Genomic DNA, 20531 nt, shown 5'->3' with positions numbered 1-20531 from the left:
TTGTTGGAATAGGTACCGGTAATATATTTATTTCTAATCACAGGGCTATCAAAAGTCCGTATTTAGTAGGATGTGTCCTGCCGAGCGTATTCGTTTATGAAGATTTGTTAAATTACCATATTTTATTTAAAAAAATCCCATTCAATTTTAAATAATTACATTTCGAAACATAATTATGAACTGCGAATAAATCTCTCTCTGTTCAGAGGTTGAATTCACTTCAAACCAGTTACGAGTTAGAAGAGAGATAACTCATTGGTAGCATGCCAATGTGAAGTCAAACTGCATAGCAGTCTTCAAACGAAAATATATGGAAAAAAAAATTAGTGGTGTATGCAGGATTTATTTTGCGGAACAAGGGTTTCGATAAGATTTGTGTGCGTAATCATTTAAGTATATACCTCTCCATGCTGTTGACCTCCAAATAAAATCTTAAAACATCTTACTATGACATTGTTTTTCTACTACGTTTCAATCTTATGTTTTATTAACAGGTTTTATAAAGAAAAATATTATTACTTGAACATCATGATATCAGAGACTGAAGTTGAATGTGATGAAGAGGACTGCATTTAATAGTTTTCTTTGTTTTTTTATTTCTCATCTTTTTTTCTGGGAAGAGTTAACCTTAAAGTTTCCCCATCAGTATGCCAATGGCGAGGAGTTCTAAAGTCTACACAGATGTAAAACCTGGAAAAAGGATGTGACTACAAAGAAAGGAAAACATTTCAGGAATTTAAATACCGCAGGTCCTACAATTAATTGTCATATGAATATATTAGTTTAATATTTCCCTTAGCAAAACTAATAGTCCTGATGGTACAAAAAACTTAATTATAAAGATTTATAATCAGTTTATTGAGTCTCGACTACAGAATATCCAGCTCAAATTAAATAAAATATAACATATCCTAATTCAAAAAGTTAATAACAAATACTGTAACATCTTAAGAAAAAAGGCTAAATTGTAAAAATTATGGGCAGGCATAATGCGCATACTAAAATAACAACACATACAAAACATGTAAGAAATGAAACTTGCATACAGAAACAATCACAAAAAAATGAGTGTCCTTCAAAATATTTAATGTACCATTATTGTTTTACTAATAATTAGTAGTAGATAAATATTAAATTTATGATTTTATTTATGGTGTTTATTGAATTATATTGTGTCCAAAAAAACATTCAGCTCAAAACCAAGTTCACTTGCAACCTCTAGGAAGATCAGAGCAACTGATAGTGAAGCCTGGTGGTTACAGTCCTGCCTCGAAGACTGAAATATTAATACTCAATTTTGATATCCGTAATACCTCATGGTCAGAGAGATGTGAAAAGATTTTAATATACCAAAGTTTTGTACACAACTTTCCTAAGACGAACTGGTTTCACTTTTAGATTCTTTCACTTTACACATATTCCCATGGAAAATTTATTTTATGGAAGTAATTCTCGTACTTGAAATTCTAAATAGGCATTAAGTATTTTTTCTCCCGTAACTCTGAGTAGCACCTGCAGTGCCCTATTCTGCTTATATTTGTCCCTATACACCTGACTTAACCTTTCAAAGAAAAAGAATCTCTCCTTAGGTCTCTATGAAATATTAAAAAAATGTAGGGTTCATTAAAGTTGTAGTGACTGTCAAATTATCTTCTTCGAATCATACCCAGAATCCAAGTAATTGGTCTCAATGATGTGTATATATACGCTAAGCAGACCATGTGTCGCTTCCTCCACCACATACAGGCGACCTTGGTTCATTGCCGGCTAATCCACAAACCAAGATTTCAAACTCTACAGAAATTTATCTTCACCACGCCACGAAAATCACTCGTTAACGTACATATACCAGCAGTGGTGGTTTTTGAACTTACTAAAAAAAGAATTCCCCAACCATGTTCATATGTGTATAGGGAACATAAATAGAGCTTTTGTTCATATTTCTGGCATCATCCATATACAGTGTTACATCAAATATACTCTTTCGTTTTTACTCTTGGTCCCTCTTCTGTTCTATTCCACCTGAAAGTTGTTGGAACTTTGGATAGTGTATTCCAGGGGCGGCTTTCGAAGGGGGGCTGCGGAGCTGCAGCACCCCCAGACATTTGTGGCTCTTGTCTCGTTTTATGTTGTGAAATACATTTATTATACAGTCTCTATTTAGCGGCTCGAATTTTTTTTTTTTAATTTCGCTCTCATTGACATGCACGCAATCGTTAGTGAAGTCACTTCCTCCTCTGGTGCTGCCAGAGTGAAACGAGAGACAAGGGCTATAGGGTGAAGCCACTTCCTCCCCTGGAGCTGCCAGTCTCGTCTCGGAAGATTTGCGCATTAGTTTTACCCCTCCTCCTGCTAGCCCCTTGCCATGAATCCAGCATTTCCAGGCACTGCAAAATTTGCAGCAGTTTGTCAGTAGCGCGCAGTTTTAAATACATTTTCTTTAATGTTGTGAGTATAACAAGTGCAACAATGTTTAATTCTGTACAATATTTACAGTCTATTCAGTTCAGTAACTTAACAATTCAGGAGAAATGTGAAATTAAGTGCCCATCAGTTGAATCTCATAATGGAAAGAATCGCTAAACAAAATAGCCTACAAAGCTCGCATATTTTTTGCTAATGTATCCAGTATCCTTGCTTTCTTCTCTCGATCTCCACACAGTCTATATTAAATTAATGTGTTTGAAAGACAATTCCATCAGCTGGGGCAACAAGATGGAGTTTTAAATAATAATAGTAAATGTTATTCATGAGGAGCCATTGCTAGAATGTTTTCAAACCATAATGGAATCTGAAACATCTAACAACATCACAATAAATGAGGCAAGCGCCCTGGTGCATGCTCTTGAAGATCCTGAATTAAATTTCTGGCTCAGTTTTTTTTTTTTTTTTCCATTTATTGATGCATCATGTAGATATATTATGCAACCAACTACAACATCGCCAGTTAGATATTTCTAAGGTTCAAATCTGCATACAAAATAATTAAATTATGGTTTATTTAACGACACTCGCGACTGCAGAGGTTATATCAGCATCGCCAGTGTGACGGAAGTTTGTCCCACAGGATTCTTTTAAATGCCAGTGAATCTATTGACATGAGCCTGTCTCTTTTAAACACACTTAAATGCCATCGACCTGGGCCGGCATCGAACCCGCAACTATGCTACTGAGGCCGATTTTGCATATCAATCTTTGTTAATGCGATATAGACAATACGGAACAGTGCTTACTTCTGTGAAAATGAAAACATTAAAAAGCGTCGTAAGGTCGAAGGGATTCAGACAAGGGTTGCGGCAGCCAAGGAAGTGTGTGACCTCATTATCCCACAAGCTAACACCCGATTCTACTTTATAGATCATCTGATATTATCTTCTCTTCTGTGTCAAGAAAAATTTGAATGCTACAAAGCTTTTTTCCTGAAAATGACCTAAATGTATGTGTGAAGCTTCTCCCAGTATTCGATAAAGACAAACTAAAAACTGAACTCGCTGTGTTGTATCAGAGACAAAAATTCAGAAATATCAGTGGCGCAGTTTCTTCTGTCTGAGAACTTGCAGGCCTCATTTTCAGAAGCTGTGAAACTACTACGCATTCCTATCACCATACCAATGGCAACTTCCGAACCAGAACATTGCTTTTCGTGTTTGAAGAGAGTAAAATCCTATCTTAGAAATACGATGAGAGAAGAGAGACTGACTGCATTAGCTATGTTTTCCATTGTAAAGACTATGTTAAACGACATATCGGATTTTAATAAGAAGATGATTCAAAAGTTTGCAACCTACAAGACAAGGCGCATGGAACTAATCTTTAATTAAAGTAAGTTGCTTGGTTTATTTTTGTATGCAGCCCCCCATAATTCAATACCCACGAGCCGCCACTGGTGTACGCGTTTCCATTCTAAGCAGTCCATGACTCTATTATTGATGTGTGCAAAACACGATATTTATTGCGTATTTATCCCTCTTCATGTGCTATTGCTGTGTTCTCTCAGCAGAGGCAATGATTTGTGTTCAACACACGACCAGGGAATCCCACACTTTATATCCTTCCAAACATATACTCTCTCTTAGACTGCATTTCGTTGTAAGTAAGTGTCGAAATGATTTGGTGAAGCAGACGACAAAAGAACAAATCATTATTGCCAAATGTTAGTCAACTAAAGTGACATGTATGTAATTAGTCAAATTTGGTTTAGTGTGCGTAAAAGTTGTTACAGCACCTGAGCTCAATTTTATCCAATACTCAATCACGCTATTGATGTCATTCACTCGACTAAGAAGGATTTAAACATTTGTATGTATACAGCACTGTTTGAAAATTACAATTTTACGGAATGTAGACTATTGTGATGAGTCATGGGAGAATTCCCCAGATAATTCCGGACCATTTCCATCAATATCTCGTACTGGAAAAAAAAAAATCTATACCAGTGTGCAATCCCTGCCAATAAGGGCCAAGAGGTAACTGTACATGATATCATATATATTCGAACTTATTTAACTGCATGTCAACATGTCTTACTAAGTTACAAATGTTCTACAGAGGAAGTGTTCTCTCTTCATCTCGCGTAAGAGACGATATGGCAGCATTGCACCGGAACTGCCCCTTGCCATATGCAGAAAATTTGCAGCATCGTATAGTGCTGCATCTGTATATATTCTTTTAATTATTTTATGAAGCCGTATTAACTGCAAAGTTATTTAGAGTCGGTGTATTAGCGAGTGTTAGATTATTCTCGCGAGATGTGACCAAGAATTCACCATGGATTAACGTAACATTTATATTAGAAGTTGAGGAAAGCTTTACAAGATTAGAATTAGTTCAATAATGCACAAAGAAGAAAAGAACTGCTCCTTGGTTCCAAATGCTTTCTTTATGGAGCTATGTTAAATGAAGATATTGTATTTTGTCACGCAGCGCTAAGATACGGTACAGCAAACTTAAGTTTATAATCACAATACACGAAGTGGCCCATATGAAGGGTCAGTTGAATATAAATCAGTAAAATCTTGTAAATCATTGCTTGGTAGAGAAAGCTATTACTGATCAGTAAAAGGAATGGCTGATTTTCAACTTAATAAATAAACAAATATCTACATTTAGATCTAATATACTGCAGATGGCCTTATGAAGTAATGTAAAGAAGATTCACTTTCTGCTATAAATTGAATTTATATCATCATTAGACTTCGTTGAATTGCCACACGCAGCATGCAATCAGGTTGCCAATGTACGGTAGTATAGAGGTGAGCGACCGCCCAGTCTCGTAGTATAAGCAGTTGTGACCGGTCCAAATAGACAAGCAGCTACAGCTAATGTATACCTATGTAAGCATTTGTTTTTGCATTACTGTGGTTGGAATAGTCAAAGCTTATCATTTGTTCAGGGCAGACAAGAATTCAATCAAACATACTACAATGAGTGTTGCTGTTCCAAATAATTGCCTCTGGAATACCCTTACCCCCGCAACCAGTCTTGACCCATTGGGAAACGTGGTTGGATGCTGTTAATTTTTATGCAGAACATAACGGTAAAATAATGGAAGTAATTGATGCATTGGATAGCAAAGACAGCTCCGCTGTTGCAGTTGTAAAATCATTGCCTTCTGAACAGCTATTGGAAGATATTCTGTTCATTGATTCTAATAATAAAATCGTGTCCAAAAGCATCATCCTGTTAGAAACGTCTAAACTAGAACTCTCAGAACCCCTTAATATAGTGGATAAAGTATCAGAAACTGTTATCCAAAATAACAATTCACTAATTTCAGAAAAAGTGAAATGTAAGTTGAGAAACATTATTGGTAATAATTCTGCCTATTCAGAACTTCGTATTATAAATGATGTACCATCAGGTCACGACAAGACATCTGAAGTTGGTGTACTAAAAAGTAGTGACTCCGTTCTTCAAATATGTACGTATTACATCATGCGATGTTGAACGTACATTTTTCCAAAATAAAAACTGTTTAAGTGACCATTGGAGGAGGTTACTTTGCAGTCGCTCAAAATGTACGTAAGTCTTCACTCCAATGCACATATTCAAGGATGATTTACCTTACATTAAATTTTAAGAGTTAATATATCTCACTATAAAATAATTGTGTATTTACATGTTTAGACATTTCCTACTTCAATGATCATTCATTATATTTCTTGAATGCAGGATACAGGTTTTATTGTAACCGCAGTATACTGCTCAGTGTTTACATAAGAGGCATACTCCATCCGTTGCACTCCCCCTTCTGATACAGTTTATACCGCGTGCGCAGTAAATCTCGTGGCGATTCCACTAAGTCTAATCGTCATGAAGGGAGTCTTAAAGAAATTGGCAATCGGTTAAAAATTCTCAAGAATCAGAGAGTATGACTAGCGGTCTGGAATTACATTCGCTAGGTAGTGAAAAAGAAAATCAAACGTTACATTTTAACGAGTTCTCATGTGCGTGCGAGTGTGGTACTTCAAATTCTGCAATGCTGAAAAACTCTTACAACATACATCACATGTGAATGGCTTCTCGCCAGTGTGCTGACGCATATGAATTTTAAGGCGACTCGATTGATAAAAACTTTTTCCACACACATCACATTTCAAAGATTTAACGTCATTATGCTGCAACTGATGGTACCTCAGACTTCCCGGTGCTGAGAAACACTTTCCGCAGGCATCACATTTGAATGGCTTCTCGCCTGAGTGCTGGCGTGTATGGATTTTGAGAGTTGTAGCTTTGGTGAATAACTTCCCACAGATATCGCATTCGAATGGTTTCATGCCAGTGTGCCGCCGAGCATGATATGCAAGGCTTCCAGATTGCGAGAAACACATTCCACACACGAAACACTTGAAAGGCTTCTCGCCTGTGTGCACGCGTTCATGTATTTTCAAATCTCCCGAATCTGAAAAGCACTTTCCACAAATATCACACTTGAATGGCTTTTCCCCCATGTGTCTCCTTTTGTGTATCTTTATATGTCCCGAAGATGAGAAGCACTTTCCACAGATATCGCATTTGAATACCTTCTCGCCAGTATGATGACGTGTATGGATTATGAGGCTTTTCGATTGATAGAAACATTTTCCACACACATCACATTTCAAAGGCTTTCCGTTATGCTGCAGTTTATGGTATTTCAGACTTCCCGATCTTGAGAAGCACATTCCGCACACATCACAATTGAACGGCTTCTCTCCTGTGTGCTGGCGTGAATGGATTTTCACATGTCCAGACTGTGAGAAACATTTCCCACAGATGTCGCATTTGAATGGTTTCTCGCCAGTGTGAACACGTGCATGGGCTTTGACCTCGCCTGATTTTGAGAAAAACTTTCCACAGGTGTGGCATTTGTATCGTTTTTCGCCTGTGTGAGTACGGGAATGAGCTTTAAGATTTCCAGACTCCGAGAAACGTTTCTCACAGATTTCGCACTTGAATGGCTTCTCGCCTGTATGCGTACGTACATGTGCTATTAAATTGCCTGCCCGTGAGAAACATTTCCCACAATTATCGCACTGGAATGTTCTTTTGTCAGTGTGTTTCCTGGAATGCATCCTGACACTATCTTCCGTCGGTAAAAACTTATCACAAATATCGCAATCAAAGGAACTTTTTTTGATATTAGTGCAGGACTGTAAATTCAACTTGTTCTTATCTGTAAGCAATTTGTCTCTTATTGTCGGATCTAGTGTATTTTCAAGCACAGTACACATCGAAGAAATGCTGTTTTCGGGAACAGGCCACATTTCCAGCGTTTTATTCCTTTCAGTATTCAAAATCCTGCAATCAAAGAGTTTAGTAAGTGAAATTTAAAACTGTCATGAGAGAAAGTAAAACAAGACTACGACAGTATATTCCTAAATGATAAAGAAGACATCTGTAATTATATTACGTGAACACAATAAAACCTAGTGCACAAGATTAAAAAATAAAGAGGCATAATAAGATATTTCACACAGAAACAAATTTACAAACAAAATCAGCATTTGATTGCTATAGCTGGCCCAACATTTTAGGCCAGTTACATTGTGGCACATGTATTCATTCAGCAATGACTTGTAGTGATTGAGTGCAAAAATTTTTCACAACACTCTGCCTTAATTGACAACAAAGATTACATAGAAACTGTCAGAATATAAGTAAAGAGGAAAGCAAATGACGATCTACATGCAATGACAGAATAATCGTGATAATAACTATCCAAGATCAAGGTTTCGAAAACATTCAGCATTTTGGCATTTGACTCTTAAGAAATTCAAACTATGATGTTTGAAGGGAGCATTTCTCAACTCTGCCTGACAGCTTGCGAGAATCAAATCATAAACTACAGAGCTGCCGGGAAACATCACATTTAGGGGTAAACAGTTCTGTTTTGTCAAGCCTGAAACACAAATAGTATTATTTTAGAATAAAGGCAATTTCAACATATTTTGTAACCGCTTATTTTTCTCAATTACACACAATCTATGTTTATGTCAATTTTTAATATCAGTTATGTCTTACTTCTTAAAATCCAAATCATTTTCATTACGTATATATATATATAAACTGAAGAAATCAGGGCGGAACTGAAGAAATCAGGTTTACTGCTAGCTGAATAAGAACTTGATGCTGACTGCTCGTAGTGGACATTGAAGAAGCTGCCCATTCTGTCTTCTATCTATGTTTCCAACTGTCGCATTGCATGATGCATTTTTCATTTAGGGCAAAGCACATACCGTAGAATTCAGAGGAACAAGATTATTCCTAAGGAGTACTTTAATAAAGATTCGCAACTGGGCCACTGGTTGAAATACTTTTTTGGTTTATACTTCCTTTTACCTAAGAGGTAGGTGTTGCTTTTGTAGAATTAATGACAATCACCCCATTTTAAAATATGGAGTATGGAGGTTACACACTGAACACATACATAGATGAAGATACTTTCCTCCATCTTTCTGGGTGCTGGAATCACTGGATATCTACGAACAACAAATGTTTCACTCATATTATAATATAGCGAGTTCTATTAGTCATGTCCTAACATTTATAAGACTATTGATATGTTAAAATAAATGCAAACATTGACAAGTATTAAAATTATTTCTGTTAGTATGAGAGAAAAATATAATATAAAAAAAACCAACAACTAAAAAATTACCTTCACAATGAATCTCTAGAACAAATAAAAGATACAGTCTCCTGAAGTACATTAAGGCGTTGGGAATAAAATTGGATGCCATCCAATTCCTACTGCATTTTTGTTTAAACACAGCCACATTTTTTTTTTTACATTTTTAACTGGATATACTTTTGTTTACTGCAGTATTGACGTTGAGATAAAGCCACATTTTTAACCAGTCCATGGATGGTCTGAACCTGCGAAAATTGCAAAGTGAAATGCAGTTCTGGTTTATAACATGTGCTTATAAAACCATTGTTATGCTCATAAATGCATTTTGAATCATGTCACGAATACCCATGAGATACCATGATATGTGTTACTAACGTCTATTGCAAACATGTCCTCAAAACCAGTAGAATCTTAAATCAAATGGGCTGCGTTTCTTGATGCAAACAAATTAAGTCTGTCGCAAGCTATGCAAAAGTACTTCACTGGCAGAAACACTTTTAGTAGAAAGTTGAACATACCGGTACCAGTTCCTGGGACATTCTGTCACACATATTTCTAAACAGACACATTATAATGTAACTCCCAGTTTCTTCATGGGGAACCAGTTAATATTTATTTGCTCCATTATTGCCTCTGTGCAGACAATATTCAACCCACCAGCCAACCAAGTTACGACGTCACTGCAAGTGCAGATCATGGTTTAGAAGGTTCTAAAAAAAACTTCCGGGTAAAGGTAATATTCCCTGTATTTTAAAAATCAAAGAGTACAAAATAAATATGCAATCTCAATAAAACTTTGTAAGTATCCTACTAGGAACAAAACCTGCTGTACTCCTTACTTAAACTTGTATTAAACTATTTGGAAAGCCAAGTTTTTGCCCATTTTGAAAAGATAGGAAGGATATAGGTTCCTCAAACACAGCAAAGTCAATAAATATTTAATATTGGCCATCTGCTGATATCCACAGACTAGGTTTATGCTTTGCAAGATTTCTGTACATCTGCATAGTTCCATCATTAACGCTACCATAGCCATCTGTGTAGCAGTGTTGAACAATTTCTGAAGAGATCACAAATGTCTTCCTCTACATAATGGCAATGCATAATAATTTGTTCTAATCTATTATTTACCTGAAATAGCGACACAAAGTAGAAACTGAAGATATACACACTACACTCACCTCTCTGTTACGTGTCCATTTTCCGCTCTCCTTAATTCGAGCTGAACCTTCTCTTCTACTGTACCTAAGTCAAATGCCTCTTCCTGTAAAGAATACGTACAATAGAGAAAATTGTTGAAGGTAGATTGGAGAACTGAGAACCAGTGAAACAGAATGTAATCAATTGTTAAAATGCAACTAAATATAACTTGAACTCGCGAAATTCTGTGATATCAAAACCAATGTGTGTGTGACAACACAATGCTCAGTATATAAGTCACAATTTAATTTAATTTTTATCTTCTTTCCTTTGCAAAGACATGCATGTTGAATATGTTTAAAACACCTGAATAAGGCTCACATATTGGCATACAAAGTGATGCTGTGTTTTTATTACAGTGAATAAAAACTTTATTACATTAAACACTTTTAATTACTGTAGTTGTTTCACTTCTACAGAGAAATTATGCCAATTCTATAATTCGTACTAGAGATGGTAGATTTTAGCAATTTAAAATTAAAAATTTCGCACTTTAAAAATGAAATTTAGTCACATTTTATAACACTTTGATGCCACACTTCAGGAATTTGTAGCATTTTGAAATCGAATACTTTTATGGAAAATTTGATGGTAGAGATTCAACATTATCAATGTGCTAATGGAAAATTTGATGGTAGAAATTCAACATTATCAATGTGCTAACACAGGTGCATGGTCTAGATTTTTCTAGTCAGAATTATCGAAGATAATAAATATCAGTAAGAAAAGGAAGGACATAAAATTACAGTGATAGATAGATGAATTTAATGTCTTTCAGCGATTTACAGCCACAGACAACGTCAGAGTATATATATATATATATATATAATACATGGGTACTACAATATGAATAAATGTAAGAAAATAAAAAATAAATATACAATCGCCAGATAATCACAAAAACAGGTTAAAAGTTTAAAAGAAATAGTATAAAATCAGGTTAAAATGTACAGATTTGTCAATTACATGAGGTTAAAACAAATAGTACCTAAAACGTAATATTGCTAAAATCATTGACACTGTAGAGTGGATTTGCCATGAATGTCCTTCTCATCATCCTTCTGAAAGTAAAATATGACGTGTGTCTTCTATGCAACGATAAAGAATTATAAAATTTATAAGATATGGAAATAAACCTATTGCTTGTAGTACTATATTTGTACTTGGTGAAATATATATCAAGTCTGGAACAGGTAGAATAATTATGAATGGATGAACAAGTAGGAAGATTATGCACATTACACTTAACATACAGAAGGCAATCAAGAATAAACAATGACGGCAACATAAGTATTCCTAGTTGTACAAAAAGTGGTGAACATTAACAAACATGCCAAAGAAATGGTGTGATTTTATCCTGACCCTGCTATCACATACAACTTGTTTGTGAATTAACACTGAATCCAAAGATATCGCATAGGCAGCCAATATTCTACCACCAGCACTAACAGATTAGTTGAGAACTCAATACAATGGTACAGATAACAACAAAGGGTCAGATTACTGTGCTAATTATAGGGTCTACTGCAAAAGCTAACATGGAGGGGTGACTAAACTATTTAAAAAAAAGTAACAACCTGTATGTAGAAGGGCATTAGATAGATTCTGATTTCTTTTACAAAAACACAAAAATTCATCATAAAATGCATTTTCGCTCTTATTTCACAGAAACACATTTTTTATTTTATACTCAATTTCCCAGATTAAAAGCTACATAACCGTGACATACTTAACATACTTTCAAATATTCCCCCCTCCAATGGCAGGAGTTTGGTTAGTCACTGCTGCTCAGTATAGGTCGCATTCACTGGATGATCTTATAGCCATGCAATATGTACTTTAAACATAAAATTACTTATTTTGGCAGAATTTGGGCATGTTTTGCATTTATCATGATTGCGAAAATCTACCAGTTGTATTCATGACACCATGACACATGCAAAATAAATTGGAATTCATAACATTTTTAGTTCGTTATTTAACATTGCTGTATCAATGACTAGGTTATTTGATGTCATAGGAATGGTGATAATGAGACAATATTTTGACGAGATGAGGCTGAGGATTTGCCATAGATTAACCGACTTTCGTCTTATGGTTGGACAAAGCTCGGAAAAGAACCCAACGAGGCAATCAGTCCAAGCAGGAAATGAACCCACCCCAAAGCGCAGCTCTGGATCAGCAGGCAAACATGCCAGTCGAATGGATTTCATCGGTGACTAGTGATGGATTTCTTGGAAATTACAGGAGATCAGAAAATCAAAACACTTTCAGAAAGTAGGAAAAGGGAGAAAAAACAACTCTTTTTATGCATGCTATTGAACCAAATCGAATTTTAATTATTGATAATTATATGTGGCAAACAATTTCATAAGCATTTTAATTCGTTTCACATATTCCACATGTAAACAATTTGAATTATCCTCTAATATACATAAACGTTTCTTGGAGTATTAGAACTTGTAAATGTTATAATAAATCTCTTAAAGTAATAAAATGTAATGAAATGTTATAGGCAGGAGCAGTAGTGAAGCTTTTAGGACGTGTCGGCATCTATGGCAAAATCGATATAAGAAACACAAAACAAAGTCGCTGTCATGAAAATAAGTGAGATATGTTGTGCCGTTTCTTTTCGGCACACAACGTTTTATTTCCATTTTCTCTTTTTTCTTTCTATCCTCGTTATCTTTCCACTTTTGTTTTAGTTCCTCTTACTCCTCATAGATGGCTTATATCTTTTCCATTTGTTCTAGTTCTTCTTACTCTTTATAGATGGCTTACTTCCTCTCCATTTTCTGTCTTATCTTCTCCTCTAGTTTAGTTGTTTTCTTTTCTTCCATTTATCACGTGATTGCGTCTTGATTTATTATTGGTCGGGAAGCAGTTAATATTTTTACGGGGGCTAGTTATTATTTTGTAATAGCGTCCATTGATTGGTTAAGACCGAGGGGGCCAGTTATTATTTTTCGAGGGGCCAGTTAATATTTTGTAGTAGCGTCAGTCGGCGTTGGACCTTCGTTGAGGAAAGTTGTGTAGAGAGTAGAGTCAACGGCGAGCCTTCAAGTAGGAAAGGTGTTAACGAATGAAGTCTGGGACTACGACTCGTTGAGGAAAGAAGTGTAGCAGCGGGGTTTACTATGTGGAAGTAAAGCCGGGTCTACAAACAGTTAGTATCATTGAGGAAGGACGTGTCGTATACGGGAGCCGACTGTGAGAGTGACGCCAGATCTGGAAATAGTTAGAATGTGGTAACTGTAGTTATCGGTTGCTAATAATCGCGATTGGGTCGCGAGAAAGTATATTTAGATATTACGAATGTTGTAGTTGTATAAACATCGAACTAGGTTCGAGAATCTTTCAGGGAAGAGTGCAGCCAACTTGGACTAAATAACGGTGATATTAGATTTGTGCTTAGTTTGTTTCTAGAGCTGTGATGTGATTTTTGAACCAACTGAAAATTTGAAGCAGTGTGGGTTATGTGTGAGTTATTACTACGAGTAAAATGGCAACAGTGTGCAGTCTTTACGAATGTAAGGTAACAAACTATTCACTTTATTGATGTTATTTCTCAGTCACGAACATTTTACTGTGAAGAACAGCAGCATTATTGTTTGGTGTGTATATTCTCAATAAATGTTTAGTTGAGAGAGTGTGTGTTGTTACTCAACTACCTTGACAAGCAGATTTCCATCCCGATCATAACGTTTCATGGCAGGGTTATTCTGTACTTTATTACAACCAACAAGACCAGATAGGCCGAGGCTGTCTCAATGTAATAGAAGAAAGCAAGGAGAAACTGCACTTAGTGTTCCGCAAAAAAAATTTTCTAAGTCCAATGATGGGACACTGCGCATGCGCAAGACACAGACAAGTAAAGGAGCTACCACACCATAGATAAAGCTAGTGCACTAACAGTAACATGTACTTAAACCGTTCTAGCAGGTACATTTCACAGTAGCTGAGACTCAACATAATAAATGGTGGCAGTTATATTGCATCGTTTAGGACCGTTTTCTCCAAAGTTAGTTAAACTTGGGATGAATTAAACCCGTTCAACTTTACTATTCAGTTTAAACATGCTTAATATATATGGCAGCCCACCCGTTTAAACTAATGTTGGAACTAGATGCTCATGACTTCTCATGTGTTGGCTACACTGAACAATAACTTGCCAAGATTACTGATGGCGCGTCAACATGTCCGCCACAGATCACAATGTCAGCTGTTTACAGAGTATGTCTCAAAAAAACAACTAAGAAACTATAACAAATGATTTTAAAAACCATCCACAAGATACCGATGTCTGGCTTTGTTACGAAATGAATAAGACACCCAGAAATGAAGAGACCAAATGATGACTAGAAATGTAATAACAAAAATTGTATTATCTTCCAGATCTAAAGACTTTGGAGGTCAAGCATACAAAAAAGGAAACCTATGTATAGAGTCGAGTGTCTATGATGTATAATAAATATGGTTAAAACATCTTCCAGATGTAGAGAACTAGAAAACAATAACATTCTAATACTCAGATCATATTGTCATGACCTGTACTGGTTAACAATTTCAAGACAGCATTCACAGATTTAAAGTCATTAACAGAAGGGTCACAAAGCATTGAATATACAGCATCTTGCAATTTAGCACAATCATATTTAAGACATGTTTACTGTCAACGGAATATGACACTGTGTTACATTCAGACTAAAAATCGACACTCAGAAGATAGCTGAATGTAGATGGATGTGATCAGTTCTTAACTTCGTAGGCACCATATCTTTATGCTGTGACGCTTTTGTCGACGAATCTCATTATCGTACAGTATCTCATATTCTGTGTAATTTATCACCCTGTAATGCAAACCTTTGTTACTCCCGTGCTTGCTACAATTTATAATGTCTTGCCAGTTTTTATGGAAAAGTGACGTGTGCCAAACAGGCCATCAAATATTACATATCCTAGTAAGCCAGACTAGTCACAAACAATGAACATCTGCCAATACCAGTTCCCCTAAGATCACTTAGTGCACAGAGTGATAATAATGGTGATTCAGTTGAAACCTAAAATGTACCTATATCCAACATACGAATCCACAAACTATGAAATGCAAGTCATCAAACAAAATGATGAGAGGCGATTTAGTGTGGTGAGACTTGGAATTGGGGAAAAAATAAATCGTACATTAATAGTACTAGAACTGCAATCTGTCGCGAATGTTACCAAGATGATTCTATATTTTTCAGCATGGAAAAAAATATCATATATGTCTATAATAATGTTAATGGTCTGACTGATAAACTACGAGTAGGCCTAGTTCATCATTATCTTAATATGTGGCAATTGCCGATTCATTGGTTAAAATATGTTTCACAAGCAGTTATTTATCATAATGGAAATTTTGGAAAAAAGAGCCTAATATCGGATACTTTCTGTAAAATAATCATACAAACCACAAAAATGACTTTAAAAATAAGAACTTGATTATTTTATTCTTAATACTGATCTCTAAACATAAACACAAATTTATAGTGCCAGAAATTCAATAAAAAAACACATAAAATTACATTAACAACAAGAGTTGTATTACCATTACAATGAAACATGGTTTCCTAATATCAGATAGTACAGTTTACCAATATCAGACATTATCTAATATTAGGCTGCAATACAACTGTATGTTTATATGTTGTCATATTAGCTCTTTAGACATTCTGCACATATAAAATGTTTCCAGTCGTCGACTATGAAAGATTTCTCAAGACACCACAACATATAGTTGGTATAATGAAGCCACTTTTGTCCTTCGAAAATAACCTACAGCAGTAAATGTATTCTGTGTTGTGTTCTTCATTTTCCTCATTATCATCATTACTTGCAGGACTCCCATTGTTTGCAAAAGGCAGTTTCCTTTTCCTTTCTTTATTAACAAGCTCCTCTTTCAATGACACACTTTGGCAGACACTTCCCTACAGTTCACTTTTGTATGGAGATCCCATCATTAAGACTGCATTCCTAGAATTTTTTACTTTTAATTAGTGCTGTAGATCGATCAAAATATTTAATCGATTAACTATTTGAATTTAAGCTATTAATAGATAGATTTGAATTCTTAAGGAAGCCGAGGCCGATCCGGGCTGTAGCGCTATGGATGATGATGAATCGATAGATTAATCGAATTTTGATCGAATTGAAAAAATGTTTTAGTATACTGTAATACACAATTACTATTAAATTTAACTTGTGTTCGGTGATAAGCATAAGTATTAAATTAATGTTGTGTATCTGTATATATTGCATTGTTATATTACAAAACAACTATTTTAATTACTTATTAACATGTTTATTATGAGGCTTATAATTTATTGTGTCAATTTCTCCGGGAATTTTTGAGACAAACATAAATAACGAAAAGTATGAAGACTCAGTTAATACTGCTTCATCCATGATTTTAAACATGTGGATGCATTCACATGCTCCAGATTAAGTGCTGCTCTTCATTTAGTAACAATGTTTCCTGGATCACTAAACACGAAAAAACGTTTTTTTCTGTCAAGAACTTCTCCATGATCGTTCAATTTAAATCCAAACACTTCACCGAGTTTACCTCTCAAATTCTCATATGACATAATGGAGTTTACACTTTTCACAAACCACAGAAAACTGATTTTTTTTTTTCTTTATCAAACTAAACACACAACCTTAACATACAAACTCAGTACAGAAACTGCAACTGCAAAAGTACAGCTGTCGAAACAGAAGACTGGCCTCTATTATAATCGAATTACCAGATTTTAAAATGAGAAGAAGGTAGTTACACTCTCACTTGCACAGTGCAAACATGGCTACTTTAAAAGGGATGAGGGGGACTAACCCCAGAAAAGTATGTATTTCATATGCTAAGAAGATGAGTTGACAACAAGGTGGAAGTTTTTTTTTGGAAAACCATAAAACTTAATAAGAGTTTTGCATTGTGTTTCAACTTTCAATAGAGGTAGACTAGATCACTGTCCTCAAATTTCCATCTCTTTCTGAAGTATTTGTGAGAAGATTTTCCCTACTCTATCTGGTTTACAGTTAGAAAATAACAGTACTCCTATACTCTTAAGTAAGCAATTTCCGAGAGAGAAATATTGTAGGAATTTTTAGTATGAGTTTGTATTAACAAAATAATAATTAATATCAACTACAACCGATTAATTTTAATCGACTCAATTATTCGATTAAATATTTTTAATCAATTAATCTTACAACAGAAATTAATCGATTACATCCCACAACAATACTTTTAATGCCAGCGGAGGCCACGGTAATTAGTCCTGATGTCGAAGTACAAGGTTCAGCAACAACAGCTACAGGACTGTTAGCAGAAAGCCCATTTTCTATGTCCTCTACTTGAATTGAAATGTCAGTCTCTCAGAAGACATTCTAACGAAAAGGAAAAATTCCACATTTCCTAAAACTGTTTACTGCCGTTTCAAAGCTCCTTGCTTGCAGAAAAGTTTTCCCCATCAATTGCACAACCTGGTAGGCTGTGATGACTTGACATGGATGACTCTTCTCAGCCACGCTTCAACCTCTTTGCGCGTCATAAGTCTTCAGGGGTGACATGAAGGCTACATTCAATGGCTGCATCCTGTATGTTCAATGGGGAGGTAGACATTCGATGTGAATGACATAATTCTGCCCTATTTCCATTAAGTCCTCATCCCTTGTATGAAACTAATGACCATCTGCTAGAAGAAAAACAGGGTCCTCTGTCGATGGTTTCAAAATATGGATTAAATGCATTATCCTTTGCGAGAGCAGGCTTTGCTGTAGCCATCCAGAAGAATGACAGGCGGAAATTATACCAGGTGGTGTACCTTCCATGAGATCTCCCTTCATACTATTTTGGGGATATATGATGGGAGAAATAAATTGTCCACCAGCAATCATGCAGATAATAAGCATCATTCGTGCAGCCCTTCCTGCAGATGATTGCAAACTTGTTTCTTTCCTTTCAAGCTGATAACATTACAGCACCTGTGCTCAACGATAGTTAGACTGCTCCATCAACATTAAACATTTTGCACGGGTTAAAATTTACTTTCTTCAGGATGTCCTCCAGAATATTAAAATTTACATTATCTTTAGAAAATTCCTTGGCTCAGGAGAAAGAAAATAGCTTGAGGATTTCTAAGCAACACAGACACCTCAAAAATTGTAGCCATTCCTTACCAGCTTTTCCCGAATTCCCAGAAAAGGAATGGTTCAGATTATTTCGTACAGTTAGTCGTCATGCAAGTCTGCTTATATCAGAGTAACGCATTCCATAATATCTTTCTTCCATTATCGGCAATATTTAGCAAAATCAATTTCAAGGGCTTCTGATAGAACTGATTTTCATTGCAGTTCAGTGGAGCAAAAGTCACAGCATCCTGACCTTAATGATTGACATAATTCTCCAATGTCGACCTAGGTAAGTTAAAGACTTTAGAAGCTTTCAAATAAGCCATTTTTTTTCTCCACACGACTTCCACAGCTTTCATCATTACATCAGCATCCTACATTTTCCTACATGGTTTAGAATGTACAGCAGACATCTGCAAATAATGAAATTACCAAAGGTAAATTTAAAGCTAAATGGTTGTCAAGTAAGATTATATCCTATATTTTCTGGCATTTGCATGAGATGTGAGGAAAAAATTCGAAAATGAACTGATTTGGGATTGAATACATGCACCCAGGAGTCAGGCCTGGCCTGTCATGTTAGAACAGCGATTGCTTCCCTAGAGCACAACAGAGGTCCAATAGCTTACAGCCAGGACCACATGATGACTAATATTGGATATCTGATATTAAGCTACCCTCAGTATCCAATATTAGGGATTATAAGCATTTTGCTTTCCTGCAACACAGCAGAATGAATTACAGTATGTGTAAACTAGATATTTAATGAAACGAGTACATTAACTATTGCACATACCTTATATGAAGTACAGGCTGATAGATTCTACTCTGCCAAAACCCAGTAGACAAAGAAAACAACTACATGCTTCCAACACAACTCATTTTCAACTGAACCTTTGAAGCTCAGTATAAATGAATGGCATCCCAGTAAAGTAGTGATTACCCTCTGCGGTGGCTGAATGGTCAGATCTTCAGACTGTCACGCAGGCGGCCTGGGTTCGATTATCGGTCAGGTCTGGGATCTTTTCATTGAAAAAAATCCATAGTGACACTTATGATGGACAAGGTCGCAGTTGGGGTTTTTCCCAGGGTTCTCCCATTTTTCCCCAAATTAGACATTCACATCATTTCAACAAAGACAAATGTGAATTGATTAATGGTACACAATAAGAAGCATTGACACTTGGCTATGATTAAAGAGTACACAGGAAAAAGATGAATATCACAATGTTGTTAAAGGTGATGTCAGTATCTAATTCAATAGATTACTGCAAACTTTAGTATTGTTCTTATCAAATTTGGTAAAAGGAGAATTGTTACCACGGATAGTCACCCTTTCCTTAATTTTCAATGTGAACAGCAGTAAATTTTGCAGTAATATATTAAATTAGATCATTAACTCACCCTTAAGAGCAATGTGACATTCATCTTCTCCCACCCCCCTCAATACAATTTCTTCACATATTCAATGATCTTTCAACTTGCCAACCATAACAATAACTTCTGAAAGTGATTTTCTTAAAATCTGAAATTTAAAATAATATCGCAGTTTAAATTTAGGTCGCTCTCGAACAAAGAAGGAACTAATAGCATGCTAACATTTTTAGTGTTTCTACCATAGGGCAAATAGCATTGCCAGTACAATTTCATTGAGATAGTATTGGTGACAAACTGAATACAAGCTAAAGATCAAGAAAGAAGAAGAGCCAGCATACTCATGAGCCCCACTCACCTCAATTTCAAACTTCATCATAGGATAATTATTTGGCAGGACATTTTCCTCAAATTTCATCTCTGATGTTGGATCTTCTCTGTCGTCCACGCATTCCTTCTTTAAATCAATCGTGTGCAGTTGCAAGAAATTTTCTTCCTGCAGGAAATTCAGACGTCATAAATGTGTAATATATTATATTGTATTAGAAGTTAATCTCAAGTGTTACACGTTCTACTCTACAACCTGAACCACAAGCAATAGTACATTATGCAACGAGCCTATAATGGTAGTAATTAAGACGCGAGTATGTTTGTTTATGAAACGAGTGCAAGCGAG

At 35.6% G+C, this 20531-nt stretch overlaps 1 protein-coding gene across 4 annotated transcripts in view; it reads right to left on the bottom strand.

Moving 5' to 3' along the window:
* Nucleotides 1-2876: 2876 nt before the first annotated feature.
* The window catches only part of LOC138710237 (zinc finger protein ZFP2-like), a 105651-nt gene continuing 87996 nt past the window's right edge, over nucleotides 2877-20531 (bottom strand). For 3 of the 4 annotated variants that reach the window (XM_069840918.1, XM_069840919.1, XM_069840920.1), the window contains exons 3-5: nucleotides 20214-20351; nucleotides 10294-10376; nucleotides 2877-7779 (exon numbers count right to left, since the gene is read on the bottom strand). In XM_069840918.1, the coding sequence (XP_069697019.1) occupies nucleotides 6432-7779; nucleotides 10294-10376; nucleotides 20214-20351 (1569 nt within the window). In that variant the 3' untranslated portion in view covers nucleotides 2877-6431. Of the gene's footprint in view, nucleotides 7780-10293; nucleotides 10377-17590; nucleotides 18895-20213; nucleotides 20352-20531 lie in introns of those variants that run through there. The other variant, XM_069840923.1, reaches the window with a different exon arrangement.

The sequence above is a fragment of the Periplaneta americana genome, chromosome 12 (genome assembly GCF_040183065.1).
Source record: "Periplaneta americana isolate PAMFEO1 chromosome 12, P.americana_PAMFEO1_priV1, whole genome shotgun sequence".
NCBI lineage: Eukaryota > Metazoa > Arthropoda > Insecta > Blattodea > Blattidae > Periplaneta > Periplaneta americana.
This window is presented reverse-complemented; position numbering and strand designations above follow the sequence as displayed.